The sequence below is a fragment of the Toxotes jaculatrix genome, chromosome 19, assembly GCF_017976425.1.
Source record: "Toxotes jaculatrix isolate fToxJac2 chromosome 19, fToxJac2.pri, whole genome shotgun sequence".
Lineage (NCBI taxonomy): Eukaryota > Metazoa > Chordata > Actinopteri > Toxotidae > Toxotes > Toxotes jaculatrix.
Genome location: NC_054412.1, coordinates 329,789 through 346,880, shown reverse-complemented (window position 1 = coordinate 346,880; position 17,092 = coordinate 329,789). Strand labels below are relative to the sequence as shown.

General features: G+C 47.8%; 3 protein-coding genes and 1 long non-coding RNA gene across 4 annotated transcripts; 3 read left to right on the top strand and 1 right to left on the bottom strand.

Annotated features, from left to right (window-relative positions):
* Positions 1-1,049: 1,049 nt before the first annotated feature.
* LOC121199801 (complement C1q tumor necrosis factor-related protein 3-like) lies at positions 1,050-4,617 on the top strand. Its single transcript, XM_041064753.1, has 3 exons — positions 1,050-1,389; positions 3,597-3,734; positions 3,947-4,617. Exons 1-3 carry the CDS (start codon positions 1,206-1,208, stop codon positions 4,216-4,218), a joined length of 594 nt encoding a protein of 197 aa, XP_040920687.1. The 5' UTR covers positions 1,050-1,205; the 3' UTR covers positions 4,219-4,617.
* Positions 4,618-4,852: 235 nt separating this feature from the next.
* Positions 4,853-6,797, top strand: LOC121199799 (complement C1q tumor necrosis factor-related protein 3-like). Its single transcript, XM_041064752.1, has 3 exons — positions 4,853-5,150; positions 5,945-6,082; positions 6,193-6,797. The coding sequence occupies exons 1-3, from the start codon at positions 4,967-4,969 to the stop codon at positions 6,462-6,464; spliced, it is 594 nt and encodes a 197-aa protein (XP_040920686.1). The 5' UTR covers positions 4,853-4,966; the 3' UTR covers positions 6,465-6,797.
* Positions 6,798-8,861: 2,064 nt separating this feature from the next.
* myh6 (myosin, heavy chain 6, cardiac muscle, alpha) lies at positions 8,862-15,767 on the bottom strand. Its single transcript, XM_041064726.1, has 2 exons — positions 9,944-15,767; positions 8,862-9,447 (listed from the first exon to the last, which is right to left on the bottom strand). Exon 1 carries the CDS (start codon positions 15,765-15,767, stop codon positions 9,963-9,965), a length of 5,805 nt encoding a protein of 1,934 aa, XP_040920660.1. The 3' UTR covers positions 8,862-9,447; positions 9,944-9,962.
* LOC121199804 lies at positions 15,707-16,994 on the top strand. Its single transcript, XR_005896469.1, has 3 exons — positions 15,707-15,834; positions 16,391-16,439; positions 16,661-16,994. It is a non-coding gene; the product is annotated as an uncharacterized LOC121199804 (long non-coding RNA).
* Positions 16,995-17,092: the final 98 nt, after the last annotated feature.

The following is a 17,092-nucleotide window of genomic DNA, read 5'->3' as shown; positions in this document are numbered from 1 at the left end:
AAAAAACAGGCTTTTCTCAAGCTCTTAATAAACCAAGTGAATTTCTGTTTGTGAAGAAACGGCTCTGACTTGTTCCTCAGCAGTTTCTCCTCCTCTCACTTTGATTTATTTTCTTTAGTTCAGTTCTTGCAGTGTGTTCAATGTCTGTGTTTCTTTCCTTTCTGACAGATTTGGTTTCACCTTCTCATAAAGAACCCAAAGATTTCATTTGTCATGTTTGAACAGGACCTGAGGGCCCCGCGGAGACGCAGAGGAAGTGATGGGTTAGATCTGATCTGGTTTCAGGTTTTGATCATAGATTCTTTGATTCTTATTTATCTTCTAACAGATTTGGAATGTTATTGATTCTTGATCAGTGAGTTGAGTTAGCCTGCAGTTAGCCTCAGAGCAGTTAGCCTCAGTGCAGTTAGCCTCAGAGCTAACTGCAGTAACATACTGTAACAGGAGGTACGGTGTACTCACAGGTACTGCAAGTAATTACAGACTTTTGTGGAAGTATTGTGTAATGAATTGTTATTATGAACGTGTTACTGTTCTGACATGTCTCACTCTGTCATGATGTTCCAGTTTGCTGTTTGGCCACATGGAGGCGCTGTGAGTCAGACCTGTGATCTAGATAGAAACCAGGATGAAGTCCTGCCCACCTCCAACATCCACACAGCCACAGGATTGGACGCTGCTGCCGTCCTCCCGCTCTGACTGACAGGTCTGTGGACACAGACGGACACTGAACGTCAGGTTTTACCTCTGTTCAGGTGACGGTGGCATTTTCTGTGTCTGTGGTTTGAAGTGTTTAAATCCTTTAAGTGAAAACTACGATGCACATGTGCTACGACACTGATGAAGGTCCCACAGTCACAGACCTTCTGTTAGCAGTGATGTGGTGTAGCAGCAGCTCAGCAGGAATCATACTGACTCTGCTCACTGCTCAGTGGTTTCATCTGTAATGATGCTCCAGCAGCTGATGAGGTGAGATGCACCTTTATCAGTCACAGAGCAGCAGCAGCAGAAGTCGAGCCCAGATTCACTCTGTGTGTTAGTTCAGATTAAAGTCCTTCAAACATCGATACACATGTTGTGGACACTGTTGACTTATTCAGGTCCAGGGTCAGTCCACAGGCTCAGAACTGATCTGAGCATTTCAGGCTTTCAGTCCACGGTGTCTCGTCTCCTGCTGTCGGTCTAGTTGTCCTGGAGTTGACAGGATGTCTGCTCGGTTTCTGGTGGTGGTGTTAGTCTGCGGTCTGGTCAGGGCTCAGGTCCCAGCAGACAGGAATGAAGACGGAGGGATTTTAAAGCCTGGGAGGACGACAGAGGAAGATGTGCGAGTCTTTGTGCAGCAGATGATGGCCAGAATGGAGAGACTGGAGAGAGAGTGTCAGGACACAGGTCAGTCAGCTGGACTCAGGTTCCAGCTGTTGTTGTGTTTGAAGGATTTTTCTGCACAGTTTAACCTGAACCAGAACATTATAAAATCAATGAAAGAGGATTAAAACCGGCCGAGCTGCTGTCAGCAGGAAACCCGGTTAATCCGATGGATGGAGACGCGTCCCTGTAAAACAGTCCATCGACCTGTGATTGGTCAGATTCAGCCTCCATCACTAAAGCAGCTTTTCTCTGTCAGAGGTCAGGTGTGGACACATTTCCTTCACCTGTACTTTAGTGTGATTGAAGCAGCTCAGGCCTGCAGCCACAGATTAAAGCTGTGCTTCAGATTAACAGATGATGGATTACAGAGTAATGAAAGTGCTGTGTTTGGTTTCCAGAGGTGACTGTGAGGACACGAGCGCAGGTACATTTATTGAGTACAGGTGGCTGCAGGAGCATCTCAGGTTCTCGTCAGCTGACGTCAAATACATGTTGCTCCTTTGTTACAACCTACCCCAGTAGTGGGGTAGGTTGCATCAGAAGGCAAGAGAAGAAAAAACAATGTGATCGTCTTCAAAATGAGGTTTGATGAAATCAAAGAATAATCCAGAACAATTTCTGCCTCTTCTCTGAGCAGGAGTCTGGTCTCTGACCTGTCACATGTTCACCTCTGTCCATCACACAGGTCTGCAGTCAGTCTCTGGATCCCTGGTCTCTGCTCAGTGTTACATGTAGATCCCATGTGTCAGCTGATCTCACTCTGACCTCAGATGCTCTGTGGCAGACAAAACATCTGTCAGCGTTTCTCTTCCACTGCCCAGGTATTCAGACCAGATCAGACCAGATGAACTCTTATCAGTCCCACAGTGGAGAAACTGCATCTGTCACAGCAGCGAAGACACAGATTCACCCAGAATATACAGAAAATCTAAAATATAAAGACTCAAGATCAAATTTACCAGAAAAATTAAAAACTATAAACAATATGACGATGTACTCAGTATGAGCAGAGGTGGATTACTTCACCGTGCTGTGTGTGTGTGTGTGTGTGACAGCATCTGTCTCTGTGTTTGGATTTTTTACAAACCAAATAATCGATTTCATTAATCAATAAAATACTCAGGAGTTCACTCTGATGTGAGGTAATGAAGCAGTAAAGTGCTGTTTACACCTGAACCCATCAGAGATAATAATTAATGACAGAAGACTCACTGAAGAACTTTTAACACTTTGAGTCTTTTTCCAGACTCGTCCTCCGAGGCAGCCACGGAGGACGAGTCTCCGAGGCAGCCTGGGAGGACTCGTCCTCTGGAAACACTGTCGCTCAGTGACTCTGTGTTTAAGTTGGAAGAATAGATGAGCAGAATCAACACGTCAGCTTTCAGTGTGTTTGTCAGAATCAAAGTCCAACAAACTTCATGTTGGTCAAACAGAGGAGTCAGTCTGTCCAGAGGTCAGGGTTTGGATCCAGGAGACCACGTCACACAGTCTGGTTGTCCCTGGGCTGAGACGGTGTCCGGCTGGTCTCTGCTGGTGTTGGGTCAGTGGTCTGATCAGGACTCAGGCACCAGCAGAGGTCAGAGATGGTTTCACAGAGACATGATGTATTCAGGAAGTCTTACCATCAGGTGCAGACACAGAGCTCCATGTACGGTGGCTTATTGAGGACATTTCAGACTCAGTCTGTCAGGCTCAGCTCCACTCTGTCTGACTGAATCCCAGTGATAACTGCAGCCTAACTCTAACCCTGCTCTGTGACGCTGCCACATGCTGTGTCATGTTAGCATGGAGCTCGTGTTAGCATGGAGCTTGTGTTAGCATGGAGCTGGTGTTAGCATGGAGCTGGTGTTAGCATGGAGCTGGTGTTAGCATGGAGCTCATGGCCCCTCTGCACAGAGAAGCGTTTGCATCAGTTATTTCAGCGTCATACTAAAAACACGCAGAATGTGTTGATGCGACAGCAGAGTTGTGCTAACACGTGTCCTGTAAAACTGTGACAGGTGGATTTCTCCTCTCCTCCTGCAGTTTGCTCGTGCTGCAGTTTATGTTAAAGGCCCAGTGTGAGATGTCCCTAACCAGCCACCATACAGCAGACAAACATTTAGGTTTAGATAACTTCCTCCACCCTCAGGACAAAGTTCACAGTTGTAGTTCAGTGGTGGTGAAGATGAAAAGTCGTCGTCATCATATTTAATGAAAACCTTTGCAGAGTTCTTCTGTTCCTGCAGGTAAATCCCAGGTGGCGTTCTCAGCCTCCCTCGTCACAACTACCAAATGGACCAATCAGGGGCCTGTCAACATGGGCACCCCGCTGGTGTTCAAGAAGGTGACGACGAACATCGGCAACGCGTACAATCCAGACACGGGTACGAGTCGAGCGTCTCTGTCTCAGATCACCAAGCAGCAGAGTTTCCTGTGATCAGGGCAAAATGTTGTCAGCAACTGTTAGGTTGAAATTTTCTCCTGTTGCTGCAACATAGCTACAGTCAGGACAACAGAAGGTCTGAGCCCAAACATCAGTTCTGTTTTCTGGTCGTGGTGACGTCACGAGCTGTTTGTCCCTGTTCTTTGTCTGCAGGCGTCTTCACAGCGCCCACAAAGGGGCTTTACTACATCCGGTTCACTGGCAGCGCTGGAAACTCTAGGTCCCTGAATGCAGCGGTGCTGAAGAATGGCGAGAACATGTTCGCCATCTACAACACACTCAGTGAGAAGAGTGCAGAGTCCAACGGCATGACGCTGGTCCTGGAGGAGGGGGACAGGGTGTGGGTCGTCCTCTGGCCAAACAACAGCATCTCTGACCAGAGCAGACTGAGCACCTTCACCGGCTTCCTCGTCTTCCCCATGTAGGTGGAGACACGGAGCCAAGGACACCGTGGAGGTGAGAATCCACATCTTAGTCCTAAACTTGAAGGTTTTTGTTGGAAGAGGATCCATAAAGTGCAGCGACCTGAGTCACATGACATCACACGCTAACAGGAAACACGGATGAGCCGCAGCTGAAACCTTCACCAGCACCTGCCGTTTTTCATGTCATGACCTGGTTCCTGGTACAGGTATCCACCTGCACCTTCATCTAAACCTCTGGCTGCTTCATGTGTTCACCACCTGCTCCACCTTCACACGTCTACACTTCACCTCTGTTTATGTAGCAGAAATAAATTTTTCTGTTCTTATTCAGAATATTTCACAATTTTATACTTTACATACACCAGAATAAAACCTGAAGCCTTATCTGTCCCACGTGTTTCTGTCCAGGTTTGGACTAAGACACTTTGTGGGACAGATAAAGGGGACAGATGGTCCCAGCTGTCAGACTTCAGTCCTGCTGATATGAAATGTTTAATTTTGGGGAGAAAAATACACAAATTAAAAATCAAAGTGGAGTTGGACAGATTCCATGTTTACAGAGTCCAGACTCTCTGTGTGTTAGTTCAGATTAAAGTCCTTCAAACATCGATACACATGTTGTGGACACTGTTGACTTATTCAGGTCCAGGGTCAGTCCACAGGCTCAGAACTGATCTGAGCATTTCAGGCTTTCAGTCCACGGTGTCTCGTCTCCTGCTGTCGGTCTAGTTGTCCTGGAGTTGACAGGATGTCCGCTTGGTTTCTGGTGGTGGTGTTAGTCTGCGGTCTGGTCAGGGCTCAGGTCCCAGCAGACAGGAATGAAGACGGAGGGATTTTAAAGCCTGGGAGGACGACAGAGGAAGATGTGCGAGTCTTTGTGCAGCAGATGATGGCCAGAATGGAGAGACTGGAGAGAGAGTGTCACAACACAGGTCAGTCAGCTGGACTGAAAGATTTTTCTGCACAGTTTTACCTGAACCAGCAGAGCTGCTGTCTGAGATCGCTTCATGGTCTCCACGGCAACGTCAAAGCGTCTCGCTCACAAACTGTTTTCATATGAAAACAGCATTTCAGCAGCTTCATGTAGACGTAGTCCTGGTCCACCTGGTCCTGACAGGACTGACGCTGTAACCCACATGGAGCGAGTCGTCCAGATTAAAGCAGCGCTCTGAGCGCAGTGGATCTGAGGAGGGATGGTATTAAAATGCTGCTCTTTGTAAAAGCTTAGTCACGTCAGTGCTGGGAAATAAACGGTGGTGATGATCCGACAGACGCTCACCTGAGGTCAGGTGCATCACCTGCATCACGCTGCCACTGACAGACTCACACTGAAAACACTGACATGTTCACTGTACAGAGGACAAACCCTCAGTGCAAACTGCAGAACAAGTCAGGATTACAGACCTGTGTCCCTGTGTGTGTCCCTGTGAGTGTGACCCTGTTTGTGTCCCTGTGTGTGTGTCCCTGTGAGTGTGACCCTGTGTGTGTCCCTGTGAGTGTGACCCTGTGTGTGTCCCTGTGAGTGTGACCCTGTTTGTGTCCCTGTGTGTGTGTCCCTGTGTGTGTCCCTGTGTGTGTCCCTGTGAGTGTGACCCTGTTTGTGTCCCTGTGTGTGTGTCCCTGTGTGTCCCTGTGAGTGTGACCCTGTTTGTGTCCCTGTGTGTGTGTCTGTGTGTATGTGGACTTTCAGTTTAGTGTGGTTAACGTAACATGTCTGTTCCTGCAGGTAAATCTCAGGTGGCGTTCTCGGCCTCCCTCGTTGCCACGTCAGACTGGACCCATCAGGGACCTTTTAACACCAACATCACTCTGGTGTTCAAGAGGGTGGTGACAAACATCGGCAACGCATACAACCCCATAACAGGTACAACTTACCTGTTCAGGTGCGGGACATGAGCAGTGAGCTGAGAGGGTAATGTTCCGTCCTGAACTGAATTCCTTCAACATGCTGCTTCCTCTTGTTTTTTCCTGCAGGCATCTTCACAGCCCCCGTGAAAGGACTCTACTATATTCGTTTTACCGGCAATGTTGGAGACTCTGGGTCCCTGAACGCAGCGCTGTTGAAGAATGGTGAGAACATGTTCGCCATCTACGACAATCAGGGAACCCACAGCAGCAGCTCCAACGGCATGACGCTGGTCCTGGAGGTGGGCGACCTGCTCTGGATCACACTCTGGCCCCAGCAAAGCATCTTCGACCAGAGTCGGCTCAGCACCTTCAGCGGCTTCCTCGTCTTCCCCATGTAGGAGGAGCCACCTGCTGCTGGGTTGAGACGGTGGAGGGAAACCAGAATCCAAACCAGAACCCAGATTAACAGATTTAGATTGATTCATGAAAATATACAAAACCCCGAGTTCTGCAGTCCCAGCTGCAGATCAGGGAAAAATCAAACAGTTTGTTAACAGGTTATAAGATTTATTCTGAAATATGTGAAAGTTTCACAGTAAATTTGAAATGAAAAAAGCTTTTTCACTTCCTTGTGATTTAAAGTCTTTGATTCCAAAAACTAAACATGAACTAACTGGTTTTGGTTTGAGCAGGAAACATCAGGTTTGACAAAATAAAAGCCTGTTAACTTCTGCTGTAGTTCCTGTGTAACTGAGTGAAGCGAGTCTTTTCAGTCTTAAAGCTCACGTTCCTCACATGTCTGTTCAGCCAGAACGTTTTTTAACCAGTGAGACACGAGTGTTGGTGGAGAGGAGGGGCCTCCGCAGACTCTCCATCTCACAGCAAGCTCCCAGGTAAACCCTGCTCAGGTAAGCCACACCTGCTGCACGTACCAGTGCCATAGTTGATCAGTTTGCTGTGGTGGTGGTGGGTGTGGGTGTGTGTGTGTGTGGGGGGGTTCATGATGCTTCCCTCTGAAACGTGCTGCTGGGGGAGAAGAACAGGGAGGAGCTGGTTCTGGAAAGTGGTCGTGAAGTAAACAGCACTAATGAGTCTGAGCTGCTTTCATCTGACAGGAAGTTGTTATCCAGCATCAGCCTCCTCTCAGACATTTGTTTGTGTTACATGAGAGACTGAGAGTCTCAGCAGGGTAAAGGACGGACGAGTCCTGAGGACACGGACTCTGGTGTTAATGTCACTGAACTGACTGATACAGAAACAAACATCAAACATGTTCTGTCTCATTTCCTGTTTGTCCCAAACAAAGATGGCGGCAGATGAGACAGGTCTTAGTTTGTGTGAACAAACAGAGACGCACCTTAATGAGTTCACGCAGATGTTGTGTGGAATTCATTTATCCTAATGCAGGAAACACGAAGCTGTAATTTCATGGTGAAATGTTTGTGTTGTGTAGAAATGAAGAGGTGATTTCATTTATCGCAGAGCTGAACACGTTCTGAAGGAGCTGATCTCTAATTCACTCAGGACGGTTCATGGTTCTGAGAAATACGTTGTGTTTGTGTCTGTCAAACATCAGAGGACATTAAACCTCCAGGTCACAGTGACGTGTCTCTGCTGAAGACAAATACTCGGAGACATAACTGATCCAGACTCTATATAACAGAAATATGAAGTGAACAGAGAACTGGACACAGGAAGTTACAGCCATCATCATCATCATCATCATGGATCAGTGGATCCAGTCCCACCTGTCAGAGTCTCAGCACTGATCCATCCATGACAGATTTATACAAAAATCCATAAAGTCACATTTTATTTTGAAAAGCAGTCACTGATATTCCCTCACTTTTACTCCTCCGTCCCGGAGCCGGAGGAGTCCGCCTCCGTCCACCCGACATCAGCTGCCGTGTCCCGGCCCGGCGCTGCCCGGTGTGTCGGCAGGTTGGCCGGATCCTCCGCGGTGACAGCGGCTGGTCCGGCAGTGGTCCGAGCCGAGGAGGCGACGCTTTTTACGGTGTGGAGGACCGGCAGGACGTGCGCAGAGTTCACGGTCTGAGTGTCGGTGTGACGGTCTCGGAGGACCGGGTGGTCAGGTGAAGGATCATCGGTGTCCAGAAGCGTGTGACCGGACCCGTCAGTGTGTCTCTCATCGGGACTGATGGTGTCTGAACTGCCGCCGGGTTTACGGTTTGTTTCACTGCTGGAGGTCGTGGCTCTCGGGTCCCCGGTTGTGGTCCCGGTCCGGGTCAGTCCGGGTCCGGGTGTGGGTTTCCAGATGAGACTGTAGTAAACAGCCAGGATGACGGCAGCCAGAGACACGGACAGGACGTAGACCACCACGGTGGCCAGCCTCACCCACTGCTTGCTGGCTTTGGCCACCAGCTTCGCCTTCTTCTCCCCGGTGTAGGTGGCAGGTTTCCCCCGCTCCGCCAGGCCGAATCTCGGGGTCCAGTTCCGCGGGTCCCGCATGGTCCCGGTGTTACCGCTGTGGTCGCGCTCCGGGTCAGGACCGGGTGGTTGATTAGAGCCGGGCGGAGATCCGTCAGCCTCCCGGTCTCTCCATCATCCACATCTGGATCCACAGCTGGAGTCCTCCACAGGTTTATGTTCAGAGTGAGCTGCGTCAAGTTAGACTGAGTCAGCACGGACCGGAAGTTCCAGATTTATGCCTTCAATATAAAAGTGGGATATTTAGAAACACTTGAATATTTGAAGCTCCGCTCTTATTGTTGCATTTCCGCTGTGGTGTGAAGATGTGTGCTCCATGTTCGACGTGAACATGTGCAAACATGTGTAAACATGTGATTTTGTGTATTGTTATTTGTTGTTGTTGTTTTGGTTTTACCTGCTCAGGTACAGCAGCTGGAAGTGTCTGTCTCAGCAGCAGGGGGCAGAGCTAGTCTCTTCTGCTGAACTGTGATCACGTGTTTCTGATCACGTGTTTCTGATCGGTTCTGCGTGCACGCTAACTGACCAGTCAGAGTTGAATGGCATCATCAGACACAGAGGACAGAACAGACAGACTCGCTGTCAGTGCTCAGCAGTGATTTTATTATTGATGGTTAATGACGAACATCTGATTATCAAAGCCCATTCTCATTCACACGCACACACAAGGTACGAACCACACAGAGACCTGTTCTCTGAAACGTTCCTAACAGCACCACAAGTGTCCAGAACTCCACAGGGAACCTTCAGAACCACACTCCCTGCCTGCGCTTCCACGTCGTCCCTCCCTGCGTGTCTTATCTGAGCACTTCAATTCAAAATAACCAGTGATTAGTAATTAGCACCACTGCTACTATTTCTACTGCTAATGATAAAAGGACCACTGCTTTTGGTTCAGGCTGCGTCCGTCCAGTCGGCCAGAAACAGGAACATCTGTCAATCAGAAAACAACAGATTCACAATCATTAATAAGCAGAGAAAAATCATGTGGAGACGTAAACTCACGACTTGTTAAAAGAAAAAAACAAAACAGAAACAAACTTTCTAACTTTCAGAGCTTTCAACCACATGTCACCGTCTTCATCAGGGGATGAAATTACTCAGTTTTCATGGAGAAGGTTCAGTTTTCATCACATCACCAAAGTGTGGAACTTAGTCACATCACAACAAGTGGTTTTATGTTTGGGAAAGAGTCTTCATCATATGATGAAGACCATGACGTGGTTTTAAAGCTCCAGTCAGATCCAGGAGTTCTGGTTAGATGTTTTCTCACTGGATGCTTCTTTTCAGTTTTATGATTAATTAGATCTTTATCCATAATTCGTGGCCTTGTGGTGTTTATGTCACAAGAGTTATTTGAATGTGAGATCAGTGATGCTGTTCTATTGTGTGGTGACTCTAAATGAATTTTTGGTCCTAACGAACACACCTGTGACGTAGACTCTGTCTCACTCATCCAGGCCTTTCTTGGAGGTTCCGTCCCTGGTCTTCGCCCTCAGCTTGTTCACCTGTGACTCGGCGATGTCGGCTCTCTCCTCTGCCTCCTCCAGCTCGTGCTGCAGTTTGCGGAGTTTGGCCATGTTGGTGTTTGCCGCCTCCTCGGCCTCTTCAGCTGCATGTTTGTAGGACTTGACCTTCAGCTGCAGTTTGTCCACCAGGTCCTGGAGGCGAGCCATGTTCTTGCGGTCTTCCTCGGTCTGGTAGGTGAGCTCCTTGATGCGACGTTCATACTTGCGAACCCCTTTGATGGAGTCCGTTCCCTTTCTCTGCTCGGCCTCCAGCTCATTCTCCAGTTCTTTGATGCGAGCCTCCAGTTTCTGAAGTTGCTTCTTGCCGCCCTTCATGGCAATCTGCTCGGCCTCATCCAGACGGTGCTGCAGGTCTTTGATGGTCTGCTCCATGTTCTTCTTCATGCGCTCCAGATGGGCGCTGGTGTCCTGCTCCTTCTTCAGCTCCTCTGCCATCATGGCTGCATCTGTGATGGCCTTCTTTGCCTTCTCCTCAGCATTGCGGTTCTCCTGTATTGCCTCCTCCATCTCATTCTGCAGGTGGAGGAGGTCTGCTTCATGCTTCTTCTTCTGGTTGATCAGGCTGGTGTTCTGGGAGTGCAGGAGTTGCATTCGCTCTGTTGCATCAGTCAGTTCCTGTTCTGCAAGTTTTCGACTTCTTTCTGTCTGCTCGATAGCAGCCCTCACTTCCTCCAGCTCAGCCTGGATCAGGTTGTTTCGTCGTTCCAGGAGAGCGATGTTCTCCCTCAGGTCGTCGTTGCTATGATGTGCATCGTCCAGCTGCAGCTGAATGTCCTTCAGGAACGCCTGGAGGCTCTTGAGCTGTTTCTGGGCATCGGCTGCCTGCCTATTAGCTTGGCTCAGCTGAATCTCCATCTCATTCAGGTCACCCTCCATCTTCTTCTTGACTCTCAGGGCCTCATTGCGGCTCCTGGTTTCAGATTCCAGAGAGGACTGAAGTGACTCAAGCATGCGTTGGTAGTTCCTCTTAGCCTGCTCCATTTCCTCGTCTTTTTCAGCCACTTTCCGCTCCATGTCAGCCTTCACTTGGTTAAACTCGAGCTGGGCTCGCAGGATTTTGCTTTCTTCATGCTCCAGGGAACCCTCTGCCTCCTCCAGTGCTGACTGGAGCTCAGTCTTTTCCTGTTCAAGCTGCTTTCTGATCTTTTCCAGTTCATGGGCACTCCTGCCGCCCTCCCCCAGCTGGTCAGTGAGGTCAGAGATCTCCTCTTGGAGATTTTTGTTCTCTCTCTTCATTGTCTCCAGTTGATCCAAGCACTCTTCATAGGCGTTTCTCAGTTTGAACAGTTCAGTGCTCAGAGACCGAGCCTCCTTCTGGGAAGCCTCCAGCTCACACTGTGACTCCTCAAACTTCTGCTTCCACTCTGCCAAGACTTTGTCAAAGGTTCTTTGCTTCTTGTCCAGTGCCGCAGATGCTGCATTGGATCTCTCAAGGTCCAGCATCAGGTCTTCAATCTCATTTTGGAGGCGGTGCTTGGTCTTTTCAAGAGATGAGCACTTTGCATTCACGGCCTCAATGGCCTCCTCTGCTTCCTGCAGTCTCTGAACCAGCTTCTTTTTTGCTTCTTCCAGCTCTTCTGTTCTCTGAATCCCATCTGTTTCATATTTTGTCCTCCATGCTGAGACGTCAGTGTTGGATTTGGACAGAGCTCTCTGCAGCTCAGCCTTGGCTTCCTGCTCTTCTTCAAACTGTTCTCGGAGCAGATCACAGTCATGACGAGCTGACTGTACAGCATGGGCGAGGGCATTCTTCGCCTTTACTTCTTCTTCCAGCTGTCTGCGTAGATCTTCTACTTGCTGGTTGTAGGAGTTCTTCCCCCTGGTCAGCTGTGATATCAGACACTCCTTCTCCTCCAGCTGACGTCCAAACTCACCGTTCTCAGTAAGCAGCTTGGCCCTCTGGGTAGTCAGGTCATTGATGGTCCGTTGAGCCTCCTCATATTTACTCTTGTACTCATTCATGTTGTCTTCCATTGTACGGCACATCTTCTCAATGTTTGATTTAGCTTTTACCACACTTTCCATGTTAGAAGACAAGTCATCCAGCTCCAGCTTTAGCTCACTCTTCTCTTTCTCCAGCTTCTGCTTCACACGCTGCAAATTATCAATCTGTTCGCCCAGTTCAGCAACGCTGTCAGCATGTTTCTTCCTCAGGGAGGCAGCAGTGGCTTCGTGGTGGAGAGTGGATTCTTCCAGCTCTCTACGCAGCTTCTGAAATTCTGCATCTCTCTTCTTATTCAGCTCCACTTGAGCTGATGTTGCTCCACCTGCTTCTTCCAGACGTTCACTGATGTCCTCCAGCTCACGGGAAAGGTCGGAGCGCTGCTTCTCAACTTTGGCTCGGGCTGCACGCTCAGCATCCAGCTCCTCTTCCAACTCCTCAATTCTCGCCTGGTTTTCTTTCAGTTTCTTCTGGAGCTGAACTGAAGCCATCTGCTCATCTTCCAGTCTTGAAGTGATTTGGGCCATTTCAAAGTCCTTTTTCTTGAGCTTTTCCTCCAGCTGTTGTTTATCATTCTCCAAGTCCATCACACTCTCCTGGGTCAGTTTCAGGTCTCCCTCAAGCTTCCTCTTTGAGCGCTCAAGGTCCATCCTGACTTTCTTCTCTTGCTCCAGTGAGCCCTCCAGATCATCCACCTGTTGCTCCAGCTTAGCTTTAGCTTTGGTTAAACTGTTGGCTTTGTCCTCTTCACTCTGAAGGTCATCCAGTGTCTGCTGATGAGCCTCCTGCAATGCCCTCTTCTCTTTGGTCAGCTTCATGATGTTCTCATCCTGAGAAGCCATCTCCTCCGTCAGGTTTTTCACTTTATTCTCTGTAGCATGTTTCTCTTTCTCGACCTTGGCCAACGTTAGCTCCAGGTCATCAATATCTTTCTTTAACTCTGAACATTCATCCTCCAGCTTGCGTTTCTTAGCTGTGAGATCTGCATTCAGCTCTTCTTCATCTTCAAGTCTTTCTGTCATCTCTTTCAGCTTGGCCTCCAGTTGAATCTTGCTTTTTATAAGCTGTTCACAGCGTTCTTCAGCATCTGTCAAAGTATCCTGTTCAGACTGAATTTGCAGAGTCAGATCGTTCTTCTCTTGGAGAAGAGTCACTATTTTCTCCTCTAATTCTTTTCGTCTCGCTTCTGACTTCTCCAGAGCTTCTTTCAGTTTGTTGTACTCATCTTTCATGTTGGCCATCTCTTTCTCGGACTCAGCGCTCTTCAGCAGGGGTTTGATCTTGAAGAAGAGCTTCATCCAGGGCCAATTCTTTACACCCAGGAAAGAACGAAGGTTCCACTGGATAACCATCAGAGCATCTCTGCGTTCCACTAGCTTTGCAAACTGTGCCCTCATGAGGAGTGCCCGGGCATTAGCCTGGATCCTGGTGATGATTCGAGAGAGTTGCTCATCTCGCATCTCCTCCAGTGTTCCCAGCAGGCCTGCTTTAAAGAAAACCTTTGTGTGACCAAACTTATACTGAGTGTGGTCAATGTCTAGTGATCCCAGCAACTTTTCAGCACTTTTCTTACAGTCAATGAACTGGCCCTCAGGGATGGCAGAGGCATTCAGGATTCTGTACCGCTGTTTAAAGTCACCATAGAGCACCCTGTTTGGGAAACCCTTCCTGCAGATTCTGATCCCTTCCAGGACACCGTTACAGCGCAGCTGGTGCATCACAAGGCAGTTGTCCATGACCCCTGGAGTTTTCCTCTCATTAGGAATTAGACAGCGGACAAAATGGGGATGTGTAGTTTTCAGGTTGTTCATCAGCTTGTTCAGGTTTTCCCTGTGAAGTGCAGACACCGTCTGGAACGACGAGCCTTTCTTCTTGGCTCCTTTTCCGCCTCCCTTGTCACCACTATCAGCTCCTGAATAACTTGAAAACAGCAGACTGAGAAGCTTCAGAGAGGATTTCTGGTAAAGTCCAACCACAGTTTCATTCAGGGGGTCTTTGTTTTTGACCAGCCAGCCACTGATGTTGTAGTCCACAGTACCAGCATAGTGAACCAGGGCAAAACTAGCCTCTGCTTTCCCCTTTGTTGCCCTCGGCTTCTCAAACATCTTGTTCTTGCCCAGATGATTATCATAGAGCTTGGATTTGAAAGTCTGGTCACTGGCTTTGGGAAACATGCATTCTTCCTCCAGAATTGACAGGATCCCCAGTGGCTTCTCAATGAGGTCAATACAAGCTTGTAAGTCCATCCCAAAGTCGATAAACTCCCACTCGATACCTTCTTTTTTGTACTCCTCTTGCTCCAGAACAAACATGTGATGGTTGAAAAACTGTTGCAGTTTCTCATTGGTGTAGTTGATGCACAGCTGCTCGAATGTGTTGAAATCAAAGATCTCAAATCCAGCAATGTCCAGCACTCCTATGAAGTACTGACGGTGTTGTTTTGTGTCCAGGGATTGGTTAATTCTCACCACCATCCAGTTAAACATCTTTTCATACACTGACTTAGCCAGAGCACCAATAGCGTAGTAGACTTGGTCCACACTTTGACCTTTGGTGACGTATTCATTGCCTACCTTGACTCTGGGGTGGCACAGGCCTTTGATAAGGTCAGCAGAGTTCAGCCCCATCAGGTAAGCTGATTTATCAGCTGCCTCTGTCCCATCGGGTTCCGCCTGCTCCTCACGCTGCTTCTGTTTGAACTTCATGTTGCCGTAGTGCATGATGGCACCAGTCAGTTTATAGACGGCCATCTTCTCCTCCGGTGTGAAACCGAGCACATCGAAGGCGCTGTCAGTAGCCATCAGCTCATCCGAGTCATTGATGGAGGCAACCGTTACCTCTCCTTGGGAGATGTAGGAGTAGTCATATGGGTTGTTCGTGATCAGTAGCATGTCCAGCAGCTCTGGCTTCTGATTGGACAGGATCTGGTAGAAGATGTGGTAGTTCCTCTCAGCCTTGAGCTGAAAGGTGACACGTGACTTCTCCAGCAGGTATGTCTCAATGTCAGCTGACGACAGTTTGCCACTTGTTCCGAAGTGAATACGAATGAATTTTCCAAAACGAGATGAATTGTCATTTCTTACTGTTTTGGCGTTCCCAAAGGCCTCTAGTGCAGGGTTTGCCTGGATGATTTGATCCTCCAGTGTCCCCTTGCTGGTGTCTTTTTTGCCTCCACCTCCAACAGCAGCAATGCTGGCAAAGTACTGGATGACTCTCTTAGTGTTCACAGTCTTTCCTGCTCCAGATTCTCCGGTGATGAGGACAGACTGGTTCTCTCTGTCAGTTAGCATATACTGGTAGGCATTATCAGAGATGGAGAAGATATGAGGGGGGGCCTCACTTCTCTTCTTCCCCCTGTAGGCAGCCACTACCTCAGCATCGTAGACAGGAAGCCACTTGTAAGGATTGACGGTGACACAGAAGAGCCCAGAGTAGGTGTAGATCATCCAGGCAGCATAACGCTCTTTAAGGTTAAACAGCACAGCGGGCTCATGAAGGAAAGTGAACATCGCCATGTCTTCGATTTTATCAAATTTTGGCGGGTTCTGGGGGTGAACATCAGACTCCTTCACAGTTACAGTTGTTCCATCCTCCTTCTTAACGGTCACCATTCCTCCGTCTTTACTCTGGATTTGTCCCTTTACATATTCTACTTTATCGTCAACAACAAAACACTCAGTTTTGATGTCAAAAGGTCTGGTCTGAGCTTCCAGACGCTCCTTCTCTGACTTTCTCAGGAAAGGAGCAGCCTTCCCGAACTCGGCCATCAGCGCGTCACCCATGGTTGAGGGTGGAGGTCCTCAGCAGTCAGAAGAGGGAACGAACAGAGAAGAAAGAATGGTTTCCCTGGTGAGTCTGATGAAGAACTGCAGACTCTTCCCTGCAGGCGGGTTTTTATAAAAGCTCACTGAGGACCAAATTAGGAGATAACTGCTCAAAAGAAAAAAAGCCTAACTAAATTTGTCCAGGGATGTGAAAGCACCACAAGGGCAGATTCAGGACCTTTGGCTGTTAAAGTCCTTTTTAGGAAAAGCAGAGTTTCACTGCTTATCTGCCTGCTGATAAAACCCGCGACACCTCTTCATTTAGACTTTACTCTGCCTCTACTGTATCCTCACACAAACACAGCTTAGAGTCCATTTCTGACTCTTTGGATGAAGCTGATCCAGTAAAAAATTAACAGGTTTCAAATGGTTCCTAATTTAAATGTAATAGTGCACAGAGACAATTTATTTGGATCAATTTTCAAACAATAACTAAAGTATCTCATGCAGTCTGCAGGCACAATCACTTTGTAGTAATTATAACTACTCATGATTGACAGTATGGTACAGTCATAAAATATAATTCCAAGACTTAATATTTTACTAACTTCTCACTTCTTGTCTAATATTTATTTTGACAGATGCAACTTTACAATATGAATCAACGCCAAACACCACAACATGAAGCCTGTAAGTCCCATCTCTAAAACTCATGTATCCAGCAGTGACACCAATATCTAAACTGTATTTAACACACAGAAAAATATTTTAAGTTAAAGCTGAGCTCTCAAACGTTCCTCACATACGTGATCTCTCGTCTGACTCTGTAGGAAAATGTGATTAAAACAATGCAGAAGACATCTAGGATATGATCATGATGTCTCTGGTTTAAACGTTTATGTCTCTCTCAGATATGATGAGTGTGGTCTGACTGACTGAAGGGTTTCTGTCTCTTTATCTCTGACAGTCTGGGCTCATCAGCTCTCAGCCTCCAAATAGAAACCAGAGACAGTTTTTATCTTCAAGGGTGGGACCTGGGGGGGTGGGCAGGTGGCGTCCTGTCCCCCTACCACAATCTGATTGGCCACCCTTGGAGCTACCACTACCAGAGTCCGGTGGTGGTAGGTAGTTAAGGGAGTAGAACATTTAGCCCAACAAGAACGGACTCACTCTGAGGCTGAAGAAAAATCCTCATGTTCAGTAAATAATTTCTGTGATTCAAAGTTTTTTCAGTGGTGAAACACCTTGAATTTTAAACTAAGCTCATATTACTATGACTAACTTTACTAATATCAGTAAATTAAAAAAATCTAAAAATAAGACACAACAAACCCTCTTTTTTT

Bases quoted from the DNA above. Each gene is read 5' to 3' on its own strand.
- myh6 (XM_041064726.1), bottom strand. From the start codon at position 15,767: ATGGGTGACGCGCTGATGGCCGAGTTCGGGAAGGCTGCTCCTTTCCTG.
- LOC121199799 (XM_041064752.1), top strand. From the start codon at position 4,967: ATGTCCGCTTGGTTTCTGGTGGTGGTGTTAGTCTGCGGTCTGGTCAGG. The intron at 5,151-5,944 runs GTCAGTCAGCTG...CTGTTCCTGCAG, and splicing joins GAGAGAGTGTCACAACACAG to GTAAATCTCAGGTGGCGTTC. The intron at 6,083-6,192 runs GTACAACTTACC...TTTTTCCTGCAG, and splicing joins CGCATACAACCCCATAACAG to GCATCTTCACAGCCCCCGTG.
- LOC121199801 (XM_041064753.1), top strand. From the start codon at position 1,206: ATGTCTGCTCGGTTTCTGGTGGTGGTGTTAGTCTGCGGTCTGGTCAGG. The intron at 1,390-3,596 runs GTCAGTCAGCTG...CTGTTCCTGCAG, and splicing joins GAGAGAGTGTCAGGACACAG to GTAAATCCCAGGTGGCGTTC. The intron at 3,735-3,946 runs GTACGAGTCGAG...CTTTGTCTGCAG, and splicing joins CGCGTACAATCCAGACACGG to GCGTCTTCACAGCGCCCACA.